The sequence below is a fragment of the Amblyomma mixtum genome, chromosome 1 (assembly GCF_055824585.1).
Source record: "Amblyomma mixtum isolate Tamu chromosome 1, ASM5582458v1, whole genome shotgun sequence".
NCBI classification, from domain to species: Eukaryota; Metazoa; Arthropoda; class Arachnida; order Ixodida; family Ixodidae; genus Amblyomma; species Amblyomma mixtum.
The window spans coordinates 17,956,731-17,979,560 of NC_143012.1; the positions used below are offsets into that span (position 1 = coordinate 17,956,731).

At 50.6% G+C, this 22,830-nt stretch overlaps 2 protein-coding genes across 2 annotated transcripts; both read right to left on the reverse strand.

Annotated features, from left to right (window-relative positions):
• Nucleotides 1–556: 556 nt before the first annotated feature.
• On the reverse strand, nucleotides 557–13,552 carry LOC149365612 (E3 SUMO-protein ligase PIAS1-like). The gene is made up of 3 exons (XM_089544611.1): nucleotides 13,086–13,552; nucleotides 3,626–4,140; nucleotides 557–2,766 (listed from the first exon to the last, which is right to left on the reverse strand). Exons 2-3 carry the CDS (start codon nucleotides 4,133–4,135, stop codon nucleotides 2,431–2,433), a joined length of 846 nt encoding a protein of 281 aa, XP_089400737.1. The 5' UTR covers nucleotides 4,136–4,140; nucleotides 13,086–13,552; the 3' UTR covers nucleotides 557–2,430.
• On the reverse strand, nucleotides 9,499–19,120 carry LOC149365613 (uncharacterized). The gene is made up of 2 exons (XM_089568943.1): nucleotides 18,216–19,120; nucleotides 9,499–9,700 (listed from the first exon to the last, which is right to left on the reverse strand). Exons 1-2 carry the CDS (start codon nucleotides 19,118–19,120, stop codon nucleotides 9,499–9,501), a joined length of 1,107 nt encoding a protein of 368 aa, XP_089425069.1.
• Between the last annotated feature and the right edge of the window lie 3,710 nt (nucleotides 19,121–22,830).

Genomic DNA, 22,830 nt, shown 5'->3' on the forward strand with positions numbered 1-22,830 from the left:
TCATGTCTTGCAAGTCCAGTCAGGCTGGAAAGAACTTCTTGATTCACGCTTGTAATGAAGCGCCAGTCGTAAGTTATACATATGAAAAACCTTGCGCGTGTTAGCAACGTTAATGAGCCCAGAGGTGGTCCCGAGGCAAATTGTGAACGGATGCGTTAGTTTTAGAAGAGTCTGCGTAAAGAGAAATGGCGACAGTCGCCACGCATGGCCATTGCGGATATAATGAACTTAATACTGCCTTTGATATAACACACCTTAGTATGCGACATCGAATATAACGAACTTCAGTGTGTTAATCTCGGGTATAACAAACCACCTAAGTAGGGTAACTTGTATGCAACGAACTTTCGTGTGTTGGCATCAGATATAATGCGCTTTCGTGTGATAACCTAGGATATAACGAACCTTCGTTTGATACTTTGGATATACCGAACTTTACTACGTCAAACTCGGCTATAACTTACCTGGATATACCACCACCGGAAAGAGAGTAATCAGTGTATGTGTGATAGAAAGGAATGATATGGGTCACGAAAACGAAAATAAACACATATGATACGAATGCGAGCGAATGTATTTGTGAACTTTAATGAGGAACAACAAGAAATGCTAACTAATTCAAGCGATCCAGCGAGGATCTCCTAAGAGTTTTATTTTTATTCTCATAGCGTTATTTTACAAGAGGCGGAACTTTTGTACATTTGTTTTAGTAATATTTCCTTCCACGAGATGCCAGCAATACAATTCGAATTTAAATACGGATGTAAACAACAAGTTTTACGCCGCATGCAAGAAGAAAATTTTTATCGCGTCGCGGACGTGGCCATATTCGAAAAGTGAAGTTTTCACCCCGAAAAAAAAAAGCTTGTCTGCCATTGAGCGACCGAAACCCCGTTGTGTTGACAAACATAGGGGGCTCTCGCGAACGACGTAGGCTAGGTAGCAAAGTTGCGCGAAGGTCTGCCATTTAGTTCCAAGCTCTGCGGGAAAGCCACTTCTCGTGCAGCAGGTGCCTCAAGAAAAGGAAGTCTAGAGGCACCCCTCCACTTCCCCCCGGTGGGGGCTTTACAATACTACCTCAGTCAGATAACAAAGCATAGTGCGCTCAAGATGGGAGCGGCTGGCCCCCTCCGGCCTATGGTAGGGCATGAGGCGTCATGAATTAGAACGTCTGACTGCAGCGGGGCATGCGATCGCCGCTTCTCCAGTTGTGTTACGAGCGGCGCGGAGAAAATAGTCGCGCAACTCTGCTCCCTGCAACTACCGGAGGTAGAAAACATTTAGTCTTCCCGTGCGTCCTCTGACTCAGTAATGCAATAATAATCGGTGACAGTTATTTAATTAACAATGAATTAATTTTGGATGCGGCACAGCGCAGGTTGGCTGATGTTTGGTCTACATTACGAACATCAACGAGCACATGCCCGCGTTTCAAACTGTAAGGAACTCACTGATTACAGATGCTCCATGCCCGGGATGTCATCCTTCACACCTACAACCAAAGTGCTCAAGGTCAGGGCGACATTTATTCGGGAAAGACATAGCGGTTGTGCGGAACTTCGGGCGCGCTCAAAGTATCGAGTCGCGTTCAATTTCCCATCGCAGGCTGCCACCATTCGTTCGCGGTGAGAACCACCGGAAGGACTGCACTGGGCTGTTATCAGAGAATGATAGATAAGCCCCACAATAACGTTCCCTGTGCCTGTAAATCTCCATACCAACACGCTGCACCGAGGAAATACTTTAAGCACAGTTCAGCATTTCGTCGTTGTCGAAGCCTTATTAAAGACAGAAGAGAATTAATTTTTTGCATACAAACTGCAAGCGTGATGGCACGTGCGCTCGATCAGAAGTCATTGCGTAATCGAAAGCCCGACTGACCGGTTTCATTACAGTTCACGTTCGGTGCAATATCTGCCGTCCATTGTCACGGGATTCGCTGACTGGTCGAGGGAAGCATGACGCAGAAGCATTGTGGAAACAAAATTTGACTTTCAATTTCAGAGACCGTAAAGCCAGGCTCGCAGCCCTCCAAAAGAAAGAAATGGTGCCCAAAGCGACTCTAAAGAATGCAATGCCGATATCACATATGGATGAAGATACAGAATACAGCACGAAAGAACTATGTTTAAAAAACACAACTTAAAAAACACTTAAAAACACTATGTTAAAAAAACACTTAATAGCTGTCCGGGTCTAGCCTGAAAAATCAGCAACGGCTGGCTTCGCGGGCCCCTGGGCTAGGGGAAGCTGTGCGAATCCTGGACTGAGGACACCACCCGCGAGGATCGGGCTCCAGTCTCCCTCCCTTTCGATCAAATAAACGTGGTTCACCAGCACCCTCACTTCAGCTCGCCGGTACACTCCAGCCGCTGGTATTCGTCCAAATCACCAATAAGCACGATGCAGTCGAAGCATGTCGCTTGCATCTCATGGGGCGGTTTCGGCTCCCTCCCGAATGTAGTCGACGATACAGACAAGGTGGCCGTCACCTGAAGTCACTGTCTGCCAGCCTACGTCCGCTGGGAAGACCATGAAGGTACAGTCGGCATCGGTTATGCTTAGAATTCCACAAGTTAGCAGGTCCACGCGGATATCCTGGATGGGGACCTCGTTGCAGCAGACTGGGCAGTTCCAGGACGGGTACACAGTACTCTCGTTGCAGGCAAGGTAGGCGAACGCGTCGAAGCACTGCACGTGCCGGCAGCGGACACCACGGCAGGGGGTCCGCATCTTGCTAGATGTCAGCGGACAGAGTAAAGACACCTGCGTGTGACAGAGAATATGCCCCGTCACGGCGTCGCCTTCTACAAGCACAGGCGCTCGACATTGTATGGAAGGCACCAATTAATAGACGGGGAAAAGGAATAATGACTGTCACAATATTTAAGTTCCCCATTAAGGAAGGCCTGATGCACAAATTAGGAGACGGGACAGTATCAACAGCTGCTACAGAAGAAAGAGAAATGGACGGAAAGGCAGGGAGGTTAACCAGGCGATACCCAGTTGGCTACCCTACACTTGGGGAGGGGAACAAAGGGGAAAAAAGGAAAAAGAGCGACAATGAAAAAATACGCAAAAAGAATACAGGTGAAAAAACGTTTCCTCTTTTGAAGGACCGTCTGGACCTCAAAACATACGCTTCTTTCCTCAGAGATAAACGCAGTCTGTGCCATTTCATTATTTCTCTAATATTCGTATATTCATAATATTCGTATGGATTTTTCCGGCAGTCCTATTGATAGAAATTCTTTAATGCGTTAACATTAGAACGCCTATTCCCGCAAAGAGTGTCCGCCGTTCTCCTGCCTGTGAAGCCTCGGTGCAGGGATGAAATGTGCGTAGAGGGAAATGACTCCACTTCAGGAAAGCTGGATGGAGAGGGAGAGAAGCGACACCGGCAAGAGAGAAACCGCGGTCGCCAATCAGAGTAGAGAGATGGGGAGAGTGGAGAAGGGGAATACGGCTTGTCACTCGGTGATTGGTGGACTGGATCACGCCACCAGCTCGCAAGGTCTGAGCACGTCAGCGGCTGGAAGGACATTAATGCTAACGCACACTTTGATCATGAATCGCGATTATCGCCTGCGAATTTTTTTTATTCCGCTGACTCACGCATCCCCACCTCTAAATCCTCCGTGATGGCCAGCTCTCCCTCGGTGAAATGGGCTCGGATGAGAGCCTCGGTGTCTTCCCGCTTGTGCGTGTAGTCAGCTTCGTCGTTAAGGCCACGCCAGAGCTCCTCTTCCGAGACCCTTACCACTTCGTCGACGTTCACTGTGACGTGCCTAGGGATGGATTCCCCCCAAAACGTGAGCTCATTTTCGGAATGCACAAGGAGCCCCGTTATGTTGACCATTTTGAACGGCACGCCATGATAGGTTTCTCCATTGACGGTCATGCTTGCCGTCTGACCATCGAGAGCGGACGGGTGTGATCCAAGGTCGAAGTGGACGAGCACCATCTTAGTACCTGGGCAATTTTCCGCGGCCGTGTAGAGTACATGTCTGCAGGGAATCCCGCCAGGGTGCTGGAGCGAGGAGTCGGCGTTAAACCGCAGCTGCTTCAATGGGAGGTAGAATGGTTGGCGCGGAAACATGGCGGAGACTGCGAGGAATGATACGTCCCGCGGCATTTTCCCTAGACGGAAGATAAAACGTCTCATCAGGGGTACTCCATGATGTAATCAGTGCACTTAAATCTGCGCTACGGTTAAGCGAGGACACAGAGTGTTGTAGCGTAAAGCGTTGGCTTCTGTGGAAAGAGGTACAAAATTCTAAGCATGAAACTGCAGATAACTTTGAGCTTAACACTGGGCTTAGTTAACTCTGTTAAACCACAAAAAGAAAAACAATTATTCCTTCAGTATTAATGGGAAGACAATGATTCCAGCAGTGCTGGAGAAGGGCCAAGTGGAACGCGTCACTACGTGCATGACCTTAGACATATTTGGCGCTGGTTGTGTTTTGCCTCTTGAAAGGCTTTTACAGAAGCGGTGACCTTTAAATAATGTTGCGGTAGTGCTTCTCATATCTGAATGTTGAGACTGTTTTCCAGAGCATGCACGCTTAATAGAAAAGGCCACGCACCCGCTCTATCGCTTTGCATACGTTGGCTATCGCGTTTCATACGTTGACCAGGCATGTCAGCACCTTGCCGCCACGCGGATTAACCCAGCGAGAATAAGTACTTGCGCACAAAGTTTATGCAATCGCGAGTGTCATCCGCTAGGCTCTTCCCATCAGCACCACATGCCCCCTGCACGGTTAATTCGTTGCCGAGCTTCATGGCCGTGCTGAGGTAGTGCGTGCAACTATTGATTTCGTTTTTGAAGCATGAAATGGTTTTAGCTCCCATTCTCGGCATGCTAAGACGAATATAATACTGATACCGCGCCTGACTAGAAATTGATCATGAGCGCAAACCTGAAGGTAAAATATGAGACCGGACTTATCCGAAATATTCCGAAACCGTTCGTCCGAATGGTGTCAGCAGAAAAAAAAAGTGCGGAGGGGACACATAAGGTCCGCCTTAAGGTTTGGTTTACGGGGTACAACGTCCCAAAACGACTCAGGCTATGAGAGACGCCGTAGTGAAGGGCTCCGGAAATTTCGACCACCTGGGGTTCTTTAACGTGCACTGACATCGCACAGTACACGGACGGGCCTCTAGAATTTCTCCTGCAAAGAAATTCTGCCGCCACGGCCGGGGTACGACGTGATATTGTTATTGGGTTAATGCCTGTAATGCGGGATTGGCTATCCTGTGCTTTTCGTAGATCGCTGGGAGCAACCCGCCCTGGTGGGTCAGTGTTTATGGCGCTCGGCTACTGAGCCGGAGTTGCTGGGTTCGAACCAGCCCGCGGCGGCCGCATTTAAATGTAGGAGAAACGCAAAAGGCGCCCGTGTGCTGTGCGATGTCAGTGCAAGTTAAAGATCCCCAGGTGGTCGAACTTATTTTGGATCCCGCCAGTAAGTGGGGTAAGTCAAGAAAAGTAAATAATGAAAAACAACGTCACTCAATTGAATGACTCCGACCGAAATCCAATTTAATTTACCAGGACCGCAGTGTTCTCAGTGCCTCTTCCCCTTGACACATCGACCGGATCGATTACAGTAAAACTCCAACAATTTGAGTTTCGCGGGAGCAAATAAAATCGCCGAACTGTCCGAATGTCGAATTATCGGGGAGGCCAGAAGCAACCAAAATGAAACTTCCTGCATCAGCATTTATTTGTTGAGAAACTTCAATCTTTGCCTATTTCTCAAGAGAAATATGCTTGGAATTAACTATTTTCCGCAGCTTTAGAAAATGGCGCAGATCGCGTACGCTGTCGGATATGAACCAACAAGTATGTCCTCTCAGACATTGAGGGCGTCAACAACAACAAAAAAAAAACGCGCATACTGCGTGCGCGCAGATGACGCAATGTAGAACGATTACAGTCCCCGCGATAACACTAAGAATGCTGACAGCACTGTCCGCGACGCGCACACAACGGGAAAAAATAACAGATAGCGACGAAAAAAGCACAAAAAGCAGGAACGTTCACTTCTTACACCTTCTTGACTGATGACCGTAGCGATGAGTGGATTCCTTTACGTTTCGGTTAGGGTGCCTCGATGCGCGCGCGCTCCGTTGAGGGTGAAGACAACTGCGTCGTCTGCTACGGCGGCCGCCATTGCCATGCCCACTTCAAAGGCGCGGGGCGTGCTCCAACAGGCTTTGTGCACTTCCTGCTGCAAAAGCGCGCTTGTCTTCGCGACCAAAAGAAAACACAACTGCGTTTCGCGCCTTTTCTAATGAAGTGGCAACAGAATAGGCTTGTAAGGGACAACTGTCCAAATATTTTAAGATTTGGATGGTCGTTTCTCCTCGCCCACGACGACTCGGGTGCTGGACTGGAAAGAGTTCATAGAGCGCACTAGGAACCTAACTGCAGGATTAAAATAAATAATAACAGCAATATCGTAAGCAGGTAGATTGCATTCAATCACTCAATTGTTCAAATAATTAAGAACGCTCCAATAAGTGATAGTAGGTACCAAGAAAAGCCTATGCAGAATGCACTGAAAAAGTGAAGCTTTATTTTCGCATGGATGACTAATCGACCAAATTCACTTTTTCTCAGCTGTTATAAAATTTTTAGGAGAGTACAACTAATTTTATTTGTAACAAGCTCAGGGGCACAATTATGCCATGTGTACTATAAGCGGCTTTCCGCGCATCTCATATCGAGCAATGAATTCAGGAAGGTGGCATCACCGATGTGAGCTGCAGTCGGCAGACTGTTACGGCTGTCGCTAAACGTTTTAATGCGAGTGCAGCTCTCGCATTCCTTGGCTCGTTGTGCGAAAAGCCCGCCGTCGCCGTGGCAAGAATGCGTGCCAGGAATGCGCGGCAGGGCTCCCTCCCTGCAATTAACCCAGGGGGGGGGGGGGGTTATTACGAGTGTATTGTCACCGCGGGGGTGACAATGCACAAGTTTAAACCTGTCGGCATGGTGAAGGAAGGAGCGAGCAGACACGGGAATATTCCTGCAGCTACCGAGTGCATTAAAAGGAAAATCCCCGCGGCCAACATCAGCTGGCCTTCAGTTTTCGGAGAGTGAGGTTGCGGTACTATGCCGTCTTCACCATCTGAAGTTCAATCACTCGCGTCCACATCATTACGCGAGACAGCAAAGTGTGGCCGTAGGCGGCAGAGCATGGTCGTCTCGCTTTGTCGCGACCTCATAATCAGCAACTTTCAGAACCTCGCAAAAATTACGTAGCCGCACTAAACATTGCAGTAGCATTTCGCCGCAACCCTACATTCAGCGACAAGTAACGCTCTCGCATTTATACATCACAAGGATTGCTTAAGTGCCCCCATAATCGAAATGGACTACACTTTTCCTTTACTTTACTATGAAGGAGAATTGTTTGCGCCATTGTGAAGAGATTTCATGTTCATTGTTTCAAGTTAAAATGCAGTCAGTGAGTCAGAACAGCAGGCGCACCAAAAACAGGCCTCAAACTTTTTTTAGCGAGAAAGTCTTATTCAAAGGAAAATACTCGAACAACGCCCTATTTTTTCTTTTTGCAGTCCATCTCGTCGAGTGAATGCGGGCATTTTTGTTTTCTTAGAAGGTGCGGAACTTTCCGGGCAGTGATACATGTTCTGTGAGCAATCTAATTTGCTCCCAAATTCGCCACACAATCCCTGTGCACCAAGTTGCTAATCCCCAGCGGCACTTAATTTCAGAGCGATAATATTTACATTTCCCTGTTCAGACCTTCCACACGTTCTCTCAATAAAAATAAATTGCGTACCTCAACGGTACGCACATGCGAATCCTATGGCGTACGAAGGAAAGTTTTACTCATGCTGCAAATGCACGATATGTTTGTCTGCTGCCACTTGTCGCGCTTGGTATTTACTGTCCAAAGCAGCCTTCTCTTGGGGTCCCTCGGGAACTGAAATATTCTCCATCCATTTCTGGAGTGGTTGGTGCACTGCGGCACACAACAACCCGGCATTTTTCTATGTGCGCCCCGTCAGCACCAAGAGAAAAGGCGACAAAGCGAACGCACGTGTTCGGCCGCCGCGCCGCCGCGAGAAAGGGCATGAAAATGGCCGCCGATGGACTGTCACGGCCGGCGAGGCGGCACTCGCCCTCCCAAAGGGTGACTCCACCCTAGAGGGGGCGCGCGCGCATCGAGGCACCCTAGTTTCGGTTGAAGATCAGCGCCACCTAGACCATCTCCAGCGCACTGAGCGCATGGCCCCGCTGCCGGTCGAAATTATCTGAAGCGCGGCCAAATTCTTCCGAAAAAACTTTTCGCGCCACAGAACGTTTTGACCGAACGGAATGGGGCATTTGAATAACCTAGCTTTTCGGATTAACGGGGGTCGCATTCACGAAATTTTACGGTAATATAGAGAATAGCCAAGTTCAAAAACGTCTTTCGATAGAACGTTTGAGAATGGCTTCGCAATTATATGGTTAGCAGGGACACGAGTGTCAACTGGGTACCAGCCAGCTTCAAAAGGTCCTTCTGGACCTACGTAACGAATCGTAGTTCGAAAAGCCCCATCATACTCTTTGAAACCAACTGTCTCGAGAAAGTAAACATCTGCCTAGCGACATCAAAGCTACTCTAACCTTATTCTGTTCACCCGCTCTTAGCAAGTGTGCTCTTGGACCAGGTTCTTCCGGCCGGTTCTTCCTATTCGGCCTATGTACTACTACTACTTGTACTACTACTCTTGTACTACTTGTACTACTACTCTTGTACTCTTGTACTACTACTACTACGGAAGCTTTAACGCTCTTTCGCCATCAAAAATGTTAACGCTCTCAGAGGATATGAAACAGTAGAACACACGATGCGACAACCCCCCTAAAGGGCCAAGATTGAACCTCCGAAGTTAGCAGAGAAACTATTCACTCGTCGTCCAATAAATACCACGCACCTTAACTTGAAGCGCAGAAACTGGTGCCTCCCAGACAAGTTTCACGTCTCCGGTCGGGACAGAGCTTTCAATTCTGGCCGGCGTGGAAATCGTTGCTGTCACAAACCAGCCGTTTTCGACGAACTCCCACCCAGACGACGTGAGCAAGAATAACACGAAGAACGAGGCAGATGCGCTTAAGCGCTCCCGATGAACTGCGCGATTAAGCGTGCGATTAAACGGGCACCTAACGGGACCGAGCTTATCACGAAGGCAAAGCGGCGCTAACTTACGCTTTTGGTGGCCACGTGAACCGCTCTGTCAGGGAAAGCACAAAATGAGTGAAAGATGGAAGAAAGATTATTGACAGGGCGATAGTGAAACCTGATAATGAGTTAGAGAAAAAGGGCAAAGACACGTGTGAACAATTCTGGCGGGAACCTGATGCCCACGTGTTGTAGAAAACCTGTTAACCCCCCCGCCCTTCCTTCGTTTCGACGCGGCCGACTATCATCACCATGTGTCAAGACAGCACCGGCTGGGCGAGAAGGGAAGTTTCCCTCATGGGGTAATCAGAAGTAGCGACGGCAGCGCCACCGCGAAGGATAAGCGGAGCTCCGCGGAGCCGGTGAGGGTCTCTTCGGGATCCAGCCTGCGTCGCGAGCGGTTGCAGCCGCACGTTCTCGTCACCTCCCGCGGCAGGCGCACGGAGACCTGTTGTGCGTTACCGGTGGACTTCTGGTTCCGGGCAGCGAAGCGAGCGCTGCAAACACACGCTCTCATCCCCCAGCAAATACTCGGGGATGGCTTGGCCACATGAATGTGGCGCGCACGGAAAAACCCGGCTGCCATTGTCGGCACGTACAAACGTTCGCCGCCGATACCCCCGAAGTCGCGCCCCTGACCCAGCCGGTAAGTCTTCTTACGTTAGCCTTCTGTTTCCGATGAATGTCTCGTTGATGTTTTGAACCTAGCTGGCCCGCTGTGTGTATTATTTACAAGTGTAATAAATAGCATATGAGTGTACTCGCGTTGTCGTCCCTCCCTTTGTTCCCTTGAACACGAACCCCTCCGCGGTTAGCGATTAGAAACACTGCATCCGTGGAATGGGAGTGCAGGGCGAAGGCTATCCCCACCATACGAGGTCTGTTAGAAAAGTATCCGACCTTTTGCCGAAGAAAAAAACTGGCATAACTGGAGCGTTGGAAACCTAATTACCTTCAAAGTAGTCTCCTTGGGACTCCACACACTTCTCCCAGATGTGCTGCCACTGTTGGAAGTATTCTAAAAGGCCTTTTTCGGAATGGAGTTTAGCTCAGCTGTCGTTGCAGCCATAATGTCCTCTCTTGTTTGAAATCGCGCTCCTTTCAATGGCCGCTTGATTTTGGGAAACAACCAGAAGTCGCAGGGAGCCGTGTCAAGAGAGTAAGAAGGCTGTTGAACTACAGGGGTCTGGTTTTTCGCCAAAAAAGTCTGAATCAAGTGCGAATAATGTTCAGGAGCATTGTCGTGATGGATACGCCAATTTCCTGTTGACCACAACTCCGGTCTCTTGCGCCGCACAGCATCACGTAGGCGACCGAGTGCGAAGTTGTTGTACTGTTGTACTCTTTGGTCATTGTTTGACCCTGGGGCGTGCGTACTCGTGGTGTGCCACACAACGAGAGTCCAAGAAAGCAGTCAGCATCACTTTGACGTTGCTGAGCATTTGACAGGCCTTCTTTGGTCTTGGGGACGTAGAATGCTTTTACTGTGACGACTGGGATTTGGTTTCCGGGTTGTACCCGTACACCCAAGACTCGTCACCAGTGATTATGGTGTTGATGAAGTCGGGGTCACTGTTTGTGGAATCCAGCGTGTCCTGTGAGACTTCAACACGAAGCTGCTTATGCTCCACCGTGAGCAGCTTCGGCGCGAATTTCGCCGCAACTCTCTTCATGGCCAAATCTTCGGTGATAATGGAATGTGCAGAAAAACTACTGATGTTCACCTCTTCCGCAATTTCTCGGATAGTCACACGACGGTCCCGCATCACCAGAGCGTTCACTTCGGCAATGACCTGGACATTTCGGCATGTTGATGGCCGACCGGAGCGTGGCTCGCTCTCCACCGATGTGCGGCCATCTTTAAACCAGTTGTACTATTGCTTAATTTGTGTGCTGCTCTAAGCATCATCACCGAAAACCGTCTGAATATTCCGAATGGTTTCCACTTGGCTGTCGCCCCGTTTCTGGCAAAATTTGATGCATTAGCGCTGCTCCTGTCGCACCACCATTTTGCTTGCACTAAAAAACCGACGAGAGCACTGTGCACTACCTCCCTCAAACGCTGCCTCCCAGCGACTGACGCTATCGGCAGGCGGGAAAAAATTCGTGCATGCGCACGACGGTTCAAGGTCTGCTGGTGCAAGCGCGCTTGTTTCATATCCATCAGGTGTTCGCAAAAAAAAACAACAAAAAAATGTCGGATACTTTTCTAACAGACCTCGTATTTACGCAGTGTGCACTACTCAAGTCGGGTGGGCGACGTCCGTGCTTCACATATGGCATGCTTACTCAGGATAACCCTTATAGGATGTGATCTGGCGCAGTGTATGCCCCGCCGTCTGATCTGTGCTGCACAAGAGGCAGAGGCAGACGAGGACTTCTGAATGCGTCTCTTCTTACTTTTGTGCAGCGCAGCGGCCGCTTTTCCCCTCGCTCCCAAAAGGGCAGTCACGTGACGTCACCAGCCGTACATGAGCGCCATACTTTTGCTGTCGACCGAGGGAATCGAAACCGTCGACCAAAACATGCATGGGCGCCTGCGAAATGAAATGTGTGCAGTCTGAGTGCGATGTCGGCTATGTGGCAGTTGCTCAAGGGCGCGCGACGAGGCTCAATGCTATCGCACTGTCACACGTAATCAGTGATTAAGCGTTCACCTCCAAATTTTTCGCGCTGAGCTGTGTGTCCTGCGAAAGGGCGCTTATCAGCTAGCTGCTACGGTCAACTAAAGATGGCGTATCGTTGAGCTCGGCGCGAATTTTTTTTTTTTTGCCACACTCACCTTTAGTGCAGAACAACATGCAGAGCTAAACGCACAAACATTGTGCCGTGATAATGACTTGCGATAGAGTTTTGCTGATAAACGGTTCGCACGGGCTACCTTGCTTGCCCAGACAACCTACAATCACTTTTTTTTTTGTTCCTGAAAAAACCGTGTATGATTAAAATGCGCGTACGAACAGGCCAGGATATTAGGAACGGCGTACTGCGCATGTCTCGACAACAGGCACGCTCCATCTGGTAGCGCCATGGAGGAAGGAAAATTCCTTCCTCCATGGGTAGCGCTAAGAAGCAGTTTTGCCATCGTTGCCGTGGTCTCTCCACTTTTGCTCACGCTTGTACAGCGACAAAATACAGAAACGCCCAGCAGCAATTACCACTCGACAACCTTCTGGCGCGGGCTGCATCGAAAATATAAAACCTCTATCGCAACTTTTCCCGAGTACATCTTGCGGTGTTAGTTGGTGGAGCATTGTCTAACAAACGGTAAAAACAACGCTAAATTTAACACAAAACACACAGAAAGACGGAGAGGACAGCGCCCATCCTGTCCGTCTTTCTGTGTAGTTTGTGTTAAATTTAGCGATGTTTTTACCCTTTGTTAGACCTTTTCCTGACTTACGAATTTTGAACCTGGTAATACACATCGCTCTCCGAACCGCTGTCCGATAGTACAGCGCTAAACATTACACTTTTCGATGTTAACGTAACTCTGTAAAACCCAAGCGTCCCTCGAAGCTTCCCGCATTTTGCTGTTCAATTGTGAACACGTCGCAATTCTGAAAGGTCGACCAGCTATTTTTCGATTCCTTGATAGGGTTTCGATGGCACAGGAGGTAGTGGTGGTTTTCATGTAGTGACCAGTCGGCAATTCCTTCGCCTGCGGTCTCCGGGTCCTCGTTGAATCGTAGTAACCACGTAATCAACCCGTTGAGAGTACAGGCGTTGTAAATTCACCGGGCACTAACTACTCCCAACACCATATCTGACATTTCAGGTTAAAGGGAGCAAGGCGTCCCGCACTGCGTGATTGAACGACTTGAACCATGGGCACCGTCTCGGCCGTGGTCCGGTCTTCTACCCAACTGTTCTAACGCTTACTTGCAGCTGAAGACCGCCGTCATGATTGAGTGGTCAGATGTTGCCTCTTACTGCCGTCTCTTCTCTCCGGCCCCGGATGTCGGCGCTCCTTTGGCATGGGTGTGTCCACTTAGCACCAAAGACAGCGAGTAAGAACGTTTAATTTGGAGAAATCTGAGAGGTGAGGCGTGACTGACAGACGAGATGCCAAGCAGTCCTTGTTCCCGGCGGCTAACTCCGCTCGGGCAATGACCCTCGTTTCGACCGAAAAATCGGAGCTGAGCCTCCATTCGGGAGTTCCACAGGACGTTAACATATGTTTGCCGGATGGTTGCATTTTAAGCATAAGTTAGAGTACTGGTCAGGGAACATATGTGCAGTGAATCCTGGTTTGGAAATGTATTTGTTCGTAGCCTTCTTCAGGCTACTGCATACACCCACGTTTCAGGCGTGCCACATACGCCCCACAACAGGGCTGAAAGCAAGCCATGTATATGTCAAAGGGTGTACGTAAGGTTTTTAATCCTGTAACTATCCGTATCGCACAAAATGTCGACGGTGGAAGTTTGTGTCGTTTTTAGGCTGAACTCAGAATATCGCTCATTTAAGGAAGACCTATGAGGGGACTTTGCTTGCTTTGGTTTTCTCGGCAGTATGTTTCAGCTCATAATCGAACATAACTGTTGCGCTTGAAACTCTTGTTTTCAGTAACGTATTCGCGCGACTTGAGGCAACGGTGCTATTACGATTAAATCTACTTTCATTCATATTCCTGGAATACGGCTCATATCAGGGACGCAGTGGAGCCTTCATGATAATATCAAGCCTAGTATTAGTCGCACTGGCAGCGCGAACTGCATGACTGCTTATTGAGGGCAGAAGTTCGCAGGTGTCATTCGCTAATGATTCAGTCACAAAGATGAAGTTTAAGACTATCGTTCCTTGCTTTGAGGGCTAAACCACAGCAACAATTCCAGAAGTGTCAAGACCTTTACTTACACCTCGTTTTTTTTGGGACGCAAATAAATGGACGTTGTACAAACAGTGTTCAGCGCCCATCTGACAAGTTGCCTTAACCGGAGCCGGCAGGTTTTAGGTATGGTCTAGTGCCGCCGCAGTGGCTCAGTGGTTATGGAACTCAGCTGCTGACCAGAAAGACGCGAGTTCGATCCCGACCGGCGGTCGAATTTCGATGCAGGCGAAATTCTAGAGGCCCGTGTACTGTGCGATGTCAGTGCGCGTTAAAGAACCCCAAGTGGTCGAAATTACAGGAGCCCTTCACTACGGCGTCCCTCATAGCCTGAGTCGCTTTAGGACTTTAAAACCCCATAAACCAAACCTAAAGATCTTTTACCAGTGCACCAAAGGAGACATTGTCGTCCTGACGGTCGTCATCGCGCACCTTTACTAGGCCAACATCCCGAACGGCGGCACCAACTCGCGCTGCGGCCAAGGGCTTGCGCCGCAACTGTGCCGTCAAGCTTGACTTCGCCAAGTGCGGCGACCTCAGCTGCTTACAGAAGGGTGAGGAGCCCCCCATATACCCGGACTTCATGCAGGATACGCAAACATAACATGCACTGCCAGCACTAGCCGCTCGGGCAGCTCTACCGAAACTGAAAAAAGGTATAGTTCTGTGCTGGCTGACGCATTGAGAACTTGGGGTATACCAGGGGTACGTTGTCCATATGACAAGAGCAACACTACAGTGAGCAAAGCAGCGGAGTGCGTTGTCCTTTTTGAGCAGCTTTTGTGCCTAATTCGTAATCGGCGTTTCCGTTCTGCGCTCTGAGGCTTTCTTCCTTAGGACTTGTCAGTTATCCTCACTTGTAGCAGCAGGATGGCTGTTGCTGTAACCTTTCGCATCTCCAGATTTGGCTTCGATATATATTTCACTGGGTTTAAGCATTCTGTTGCAACAAGTTAGCAACAAGACGACGAACGTATTCTCTAAATTCCTACCAAAAATGAACAAGACTGAACATTGAGGTGATTGAAATAAAATGATTGGTTTATTGGTTTATTTAGGTTTAACGTCCCGAAGCGACTCAGGTTATGAGGAACGCCGTAGTGAAGGGCTGCAGAAATTTCGACCACCTGGGCTTCTTTAACGTGCACTGATGTACACGGGCCTCTAGAATTTCGCCTCCATCAAAATTCGGCCGCCGCGGCCGGGATCGAACCCGCGTCTTTCAGGTCAACAGCCGAGCGCCGTAACTACTGAGCCACCGCGGCGGGGCTGAGATAAAATGAGAAAAATGGGATGAGGTTTCGAAAATAACTGCTCCTTCCAGGAGGCTTAGTTAAGTGCACGGTGATGCCGCTTCAAGAAATAAGGTGGCATGCGGCAATCTATTTGAAAACACTGCACTGAAGCGAGTGCAGAGAGTCGTTTACGAGAAAACACGTGTGCTTGTTTTAGTGGCCAGACGCGACGCTGTTTTTTCTGGAGAGCTTTGCACAATTCCGGCTTTCAGGGGTGCGCCTCGTAAGAGGCTTTGTTTTCTTCTCGGATATCTGCTCACTGTGGACACCAAGGTGGAGCTCCCAATATTTTTCTCTAAATCCCACCACTACCCATGAAACATGCACCGCATCCGTCACAAGGAACGCAGCGAAAATTATAGTTGACGGCTCTGATATTGCGGTGAAGAACTTCACCAGAGGGAGAACTTCTCCCGAGGCGAAAACAATCCCGCAGACCAGCAGGAATACCAGACAAATTTAAATAATCTGGACACTTCCGCACGCCTCCCACGCTGAAACGCGGCGGACTACGAATTAGCTCGAGGACTTACTTTCCGAGCTGATGGGCTCACCGAAGGCTTCACGGGGCGCGACCGCTTTGTGTCTTACAGAGCGATCACACAACACTGTGGACAAGGGCGGGTGAAATACCCTACAGCTGATAAATCTTTAATCAAGAGCCAGGTCACCACTTGGCGTCGCTTGCAAACTCATTTCCGAGCGACTCAGGCTATGAGGGACGCCGTAGTGAAGGACTCCGGAAATTTCGACCACCTGGGGTTCTTTAACGTGCACTGACATCACACAGCACACGGGCCTCTAGAATTTCGCCTCTATGGAAATTCGACCGCCGCGGCCGGGATCGAACTCATTCCGGCCAGCAGCCAAACGCCGTAACCACTGAGCCACCGCGGCGGGTGAGTACTCTAGCCAGTGTAGGCTATGTAAAGCAGAAGCTCATCTCAGTCACATCCTCTGGGAATGACCTCGGGCTCCGTCTTAGAGAAGAAGCATGAAGTCTTAAGACTAATGGGAGACCTAACTCCTCAGCTCCGATCCGAGATTCAACTTGAGACCGTCCGAATGGCCGAAGACGCAGCTATAGGGTCCAAGGACTCCTGGCTGTCGTCTAGGCAAATCGGCGTTTCCGTTCTGCGCTCTGAGGCTTTCTTCCTTAGGACTTGTCAGTTATTCTCACTTGTAGCAGCATCTCCAGCGATGAATGAGACATTCCTGCAACTGGAGGTGCTGAGATTAGATTTACTGAATTTCTTCTTCACGCGTTCTTAATACACACCATCACGCACGTAGGAGCAAGCATAGAAAAACTGGATTCGTGTAATACTCGTAATGTAGAGTAGGCATCCTAATATCAAATGGTAATTAGCGCCCCCTATTTCTAGTTTACTGTCAGCGGATCATCAACGAGCTCTGGCGCTTTCACAAAGCCGTAGAGTCTAGGCTGGAAAGTGAAACGTGCGTAGGAGGTGGTGGTGGTGTGACATTTTTATTCGAACATCCTTTCTATTAGGCGTTCAGTACAGCCTGGGCCAAGGCGACGAGGGCACGTTGCAGTCTCAGATCCAGGGAGGCGAGCCAGATGGGCCACGGTGGGGGTGGGGGGAAAGGATAGGCGGGGGACTGGAAGACTGCGTGGCACTGTGTAAGGCAGTGTTCTATGTCTGCATATGTGTGTGGACAGTTTTGGCACTGAGGTGTGGAAGTGTACCGGTATAGGTAAAGTTTGGCTGGTGTATGTAGGAGATTAAACTGTATTCGGCGAAGAATGCGAGCTTCACGGATCGATAAGGATTGGTGCGGTGGTGGTAAATCAGCTAAATCCAATTTTTGCCGCGCGTAGTATTCGTCGACAGTACGTTTGTAAGCCCTGACCGCCTGCTCCGTCGGTGGGCTCGTCCATGGGATCCCCGGCGCCCGGTGTATAGTTTCGCAGGCAAGCTGGTGAGCCAGCTCATTGCCGGGGATGCCCATGTGACGAGGGATGTTTCATCCTCGTGGCACTCTCCCACATATATCACACTTCCAAGTAGCATAGAAGTTCATTCAAATGGACCAGTTTTCGTGTGTTTACGACCGCGAGCACTGTAAAGGGTCTCTTAGATGGATGAACAAACGTACTATGGGTAAAATGATGTCACCTTCACGGCCTCAGTTTGCCAGCAGCTGGGTAAAGCATAACGCTATGTCTAAGCTTGTGCCACGACCAGTATAGGCTCAACTTTAACGACAATTTCTTGGCCAGGGTGCCTCAGTATTTCCCGCCGCACATGCGAGAGATCAGATTCCTCTTCGGAGGAGGACGCGGGGGAGGAAAACTATAAAGGGTGGCTGGGAGACAGGACGATGAGGGACATCCAAGTTCGACGCACACGCAAGCAGGAGGGGGATTCCTCTTCCTGCAGTGCGCGTGTATCTATCGAGCGATGCATGGCTCCTCCTCGACGTAGAAAGGCGCTAATTGATAAACTGAGCACCCCAGGTCGTTTCTGCGCTACGTACGTGTACGCCTGTCGAGAAAAGTAAATGGTTTCAAGCAGGCAATGGAAACATCGCAATAACAGACACACGATCCTGGGTTCATATTGTCAGTGGACAACGAAGACAGTGCTGGGCTCGTGCACGGAGCGCGAAGAGGACGAAGTGTGATCTGTGCGCCGCTGGCCGGCAGTGGTTCGATTGAGCTGCTGTGAGCTGCTGTCAGCATCCCTCAGTGACTACTTCATGTGTGCCTACATTTACGTAACATCTCTTGGTGGAGGTGCGGGGTAGAAAGAATCAGGATAGCGGCGGTAGGTCGATGACGGACGGCTTCGGCAGTGTCGGGAGATGTGACCAACTCGGGAGCAGTTAAAACAGATGGGCCTGTCGTCAGGTGTTCTCCACTCATCCGGGTTGCGGCTGCGGCGAGTGTGGTACGGATGTCGGGAACCGAGCACGGGAGACACATTGCGAGCATCTGGGCAACTAATGGAGCATACAGGTCGGATCCCGAGATTGGCGAATTCTTGTCGGACAACAGCCTGTATAAGGGATACTGCAGGGGCACTGTCCGGTACCGATAATTGGGAAATTGTGGGAGACACTGCCTCTAGTTCTCGGCGTACAAGTCGTGTCAGGCTGTCGGATGTTGGCAGAGAGCACGGTTGGGATGAGTCTACGCAGGACGACGTTGCCGCCGTGTTCGGCAACCGCGTGAACTGAGGGGAAATACGGCGGCTTTTCGCTTGTTCAAAGCGGCGGCATTCTTTTAAGATGGCGTCAACCGTTCCACAGTCCTTGTACACCAGCAAGTTAAAGGCGTCGTCTGCAGTTCCTTTGAGAACGTGACCTACTTTGTCACTCTCTGACATGGCGCAATCAACTTTCATGCAGAGGGCTAAAATGTCCTGAATATAAGACACATATGACTCTGTTGAGGATTGTGCGCGGCATGCAAGCTCCTTCTTCGCAGCCAGCTGACGTCCGAATGGCTTACCGAACAATTCGGTAAGCTTCTGCTTGCACAGGTCCCAACTGGTCAGTTCTTCCTCGTGTGTCTCGAACCAGACCCTTGCAGTGCCCGTCAAGTAGAAAATGACGTTGGCCAACTTCATCGTGGGGTCCCACCGGTTGTGTGTGCTCACACGCTCGTACAGCGAGAGCCAGTCTTCGACGTCCACGCCATCGGTACCGCAGAATGTGCCCGGGTCTCGAGGGTGGGCTAGGACGACAGTTGGCGTGGCAGGCGCGTCGGTAGCTATCTCGACGGATCGGCTCGTCGGCTCGTCGGCTTGTCGGGTCAGCGGCATGGCGGCTCGTACCCCGCACCTCCACCAAGAGATGTTACGTAAATGTAGGCACACAAGAAGTAGTCACTGAGTTCTATCCCCGCCGCTCGTCGTCGCCCCATGAACCACAGCTCGCAAGCTCCGACGCTCAGGCGCCTCCAACTAACCGCTCGTCGTCTCCTTACCGTCGTCGATCTCCGTCGCCCCAAACTCGACGCCCATCATCTCCTGGCCCGTATGCTCGATCCCGGATCGTCCGGACAAGCCGGACGGAATATACTTAGCGTAGACGTGGACGGGATCCCTGTTACCGCTCTCATCGACACGGGAGCGCACGTCTCCGTTATGAATGCCTCTCAACGCCGTCGCCTAAGGAAAGTGCTCACTCCTGCCCACTCCGCTGTTCGTCTCGCCGATGGCGGTACTTCCGCTGTCGTTGGAATGTGCACAGCCCGTGTGTCAATCGCCGGCCGCCATACTTCGGTTCTCTTCACTGTCCTCGAACACTGCCCTCATGATCTCATCCTTGGCCTTGACTTTCTTTCCGAACATTCTGCCCTCATTGATTGCGCCACAAGTGTCGTTCAGCTCGCCCTACCTTTTAACGAGGAGCCACCGGCTCCAGTTGTCCATCGCCTATGTACCGTGGATTTTGTCCGCCTGAACCCCGAAGCCGTCACTTACGTATCATTCTCTTCCGTCCCACCAGTTCCCGATGGCCAATACATCGTTACTCCAACCCTTGATGTGCCTCTCACACGGAGTGTTGCCCTTGCACATACAGTGGTCACTATGTTTGCCAATCGAGCGTCCCTTCCGATCCTCAACTTTTCATCGCACGTTCAGCCGCTTCCCCAAGGCATGTCGCTCGCCACGCTGTGCCCTGCTTCCGACTGCGTTGTATCAGCTGTCACCGGCTGTGTACCTCCCTCGCCGAAATGCACCGAGTCCGATGTCCTACCATCTGACCAATACGCAAAAATGATTGCCCCTAACCTCTTACCAGCACAAACTCACGACCTCAGGTGTCTTCTTTCCTCATTTCACGACATCTTTGACTTCGACAACCGCCCTTTGGCTCGGACCTCTGTGGTTACGCATCGCATTAACACCGGTGACGCCGCTCCTATCCACAGACGTCCGTATAGGGTCTCCAGTACAGAACGGAACATCATTCAGCAGGAGGTGGACAAAATGCTTACCAAAGACATAGAGCCCTCGTCGAGTCCTTGGGCCTCACGAGTTGTCCTAGTTAAAAAGAAAGACGGGAGCTGGCGCTTTTGCGTTGATTACCGGCACCTTAACCGCATCACGAAAAAGGACGTGTATCCTCTCCCCAGAATTGACGACGCTTTGGATTGCCTTCACGGAGCCAAATTTTTCTCTTCCATCGACCTTCGATCCGGCTATTGGCAAATTGCTGTGGATGACCAAGACCGTGAAAAGACTGCATTCGTCACACCAGACGGCTTATATCAGTTCAAAGTTATGCCGTTCGGTCTCTGCAATGCGCCAGCTACCTTAGAGAGAATGATGGACTCCTTGCTTCGAGGATTTAAATGGGTTACATGCCTGTGTTACCTAGACGACGTCGTGGTTTTTTCGCCCTCATTTTCCACGCACCTCGAACGACTGACGAGCATTCTTTCTGTCTTCCGTAAAGCCGGGCTGCAGCTCAACCCGTCGAAATGCCAATTCGCTCGTCGCCAACTGACCATCCTTGGACATCTGGTCGATGCCTCGGGTGTCCGCCCGGACCCTGCTAAAGTTCAAGCTGTCAAAGACTGCCCTCTTCCGCAATCGTCCAGGGACGTACGCAGCTTTGTAAGCCTGTGCTCTTATTTCCGACGTTTAATCAAAAATTTTGCTGGCATCGCACGTCCCCTCACCGACCTCCTTAAGAAAGACAGCCCTTTTACCTGGGGCTCTGCCCAAGGAGAGGCCTTTTCTTCCTTAATCCAATTGCTCACTTCCCCTCCTATATTGGCCCATTTCGACCCGTCGGCACCCACTGAAGTTCGCACAGACGCCAGCGGATATGGTATCGGCGCTGTGCTCGCCCAACGTCACCAAGGTCAAGACCGTGTCATTGCGTACGCCAGCCGTCTTCTTTCCACCGCCGAGCGCAATTACTCCATAACGGAGCGCGAGTGCCTCGCCCTTGTTTGGGCGGTCGCTAAATTTCGACCCTACCTGTTTGGCCGCCTTTTCTCAGTTGTGACGGACCACCACGCTCTTTGCTGGCTTTCTTCGCTGAAGGACCCCACAGGCCGGCTTGGTCGTTGGGCATTGCGCCTGCAAGAGTACTCTTACACCGTTGTTTACAAGTCCGGGCGCCTACATCAAGACGCTGACTGCCTGTCTCGTCACCCTGTGGAGCGGCCAGATCCTGGAGACAATGACCTCGGCCCGTGCTTATTCGCTATCTCTGATCTGCTTAACATCGCGACCGAGCAACGGCAAGATTCCTCCTTGCGTCCCCTTATTGACCGCCTCACCTGTGCCAACCCCGATCCTTCGCTCCAACTCTTTGTCCTTCAGGATGACATCCTCTACCGCCGCAACCTTCGCCCTGACGGCCCTCCGCTCCTGCTCGTCGTTCCTCAGCGTCTCCGCTCGTCTGTCCTCGCGGAACTACACGACCTGCCCACCGCGGGACACCTCAGTGTCTCCCGCACGTACGATCGGGTCCGACGCCGCTTCTTTTGGCCCGGCCTTTACCGTAGTGTTCGCCGTTACGTTGCCAGCTGTGACCTCTGTCAACGAAGGAAGCGGCCCTCCACTTTGCCTGCCGGCCTTCTGCAGCCTATCGACGTACCTCTGGAACCCTTTCATCGTGTCGGACTAGACCTCCTCGGACCTTTTCCTCCGTCCAGTTCCGGCAACCGTTGGATCGCCGTCGCGACTGACTACGCCACTCGGTACGCTATCACACGTGCCTTACCAACCAGTTGCGCCACTGATGTCGCCGATTTCCTGTTGCAAAATGTCATCCTTCATCACGGTGCCCCACGCCAATTGCTGACGGACCGCGGCCGCTACTTTTTGTCCCGGGTAGTTGACGACATACTCCGGTCCTGTTCCACGCAGCATAAACTCGCTACAGCGTACCATCCTAGCGGTCTCATTCTAAACTCGCCCACAGCCTAAGTGGGCGGGGTTCATTTCAATCATCTGTCCACAAAGAAAGCACGGAAGTGGTTGAAATTATTTATAGGGTAAAAACTAAGGCGTTGCTTAAGTAGAGCAGTTTCGAGGCTTACAAGACTGTGGCCGTTGAGCCCTGGGCCACTCCAACCCGCCAGCTTACCGTAACCACTTTGCACTTTGGTTGAGTTAATTTCTGATGCCGTGCTTGTCTAATAAAGTCAGAGCATCGCATCGCTTAAAAAAAATGAACGTCCAGAGTTCACAAGGTGTGTACACCTCGTTTCCTAATGAAGGCATAAATACGCAATACGACTACAAATGATTAAACAAATGAAAAAAAATACACCCAGAAAAATCGGATTGAGCTAGCGTGTCTAGAGGTAACCTATAGGTTTGGTTTGTGGGGTTTAACGTCCCAAAGCGACTAAGGCTATGAGAGACGCCGTAGTGGAGGGCTCCGGAAATTTCGACCACTTGGGGTTCTTTAACGTGCACTGACATCGCACATTACACGGGCCTCTAGAATTTCTCCTCCAAAGAAATTGTAGCCGCCGCGGCCGGGATCGAACCCGCGTCTTTCG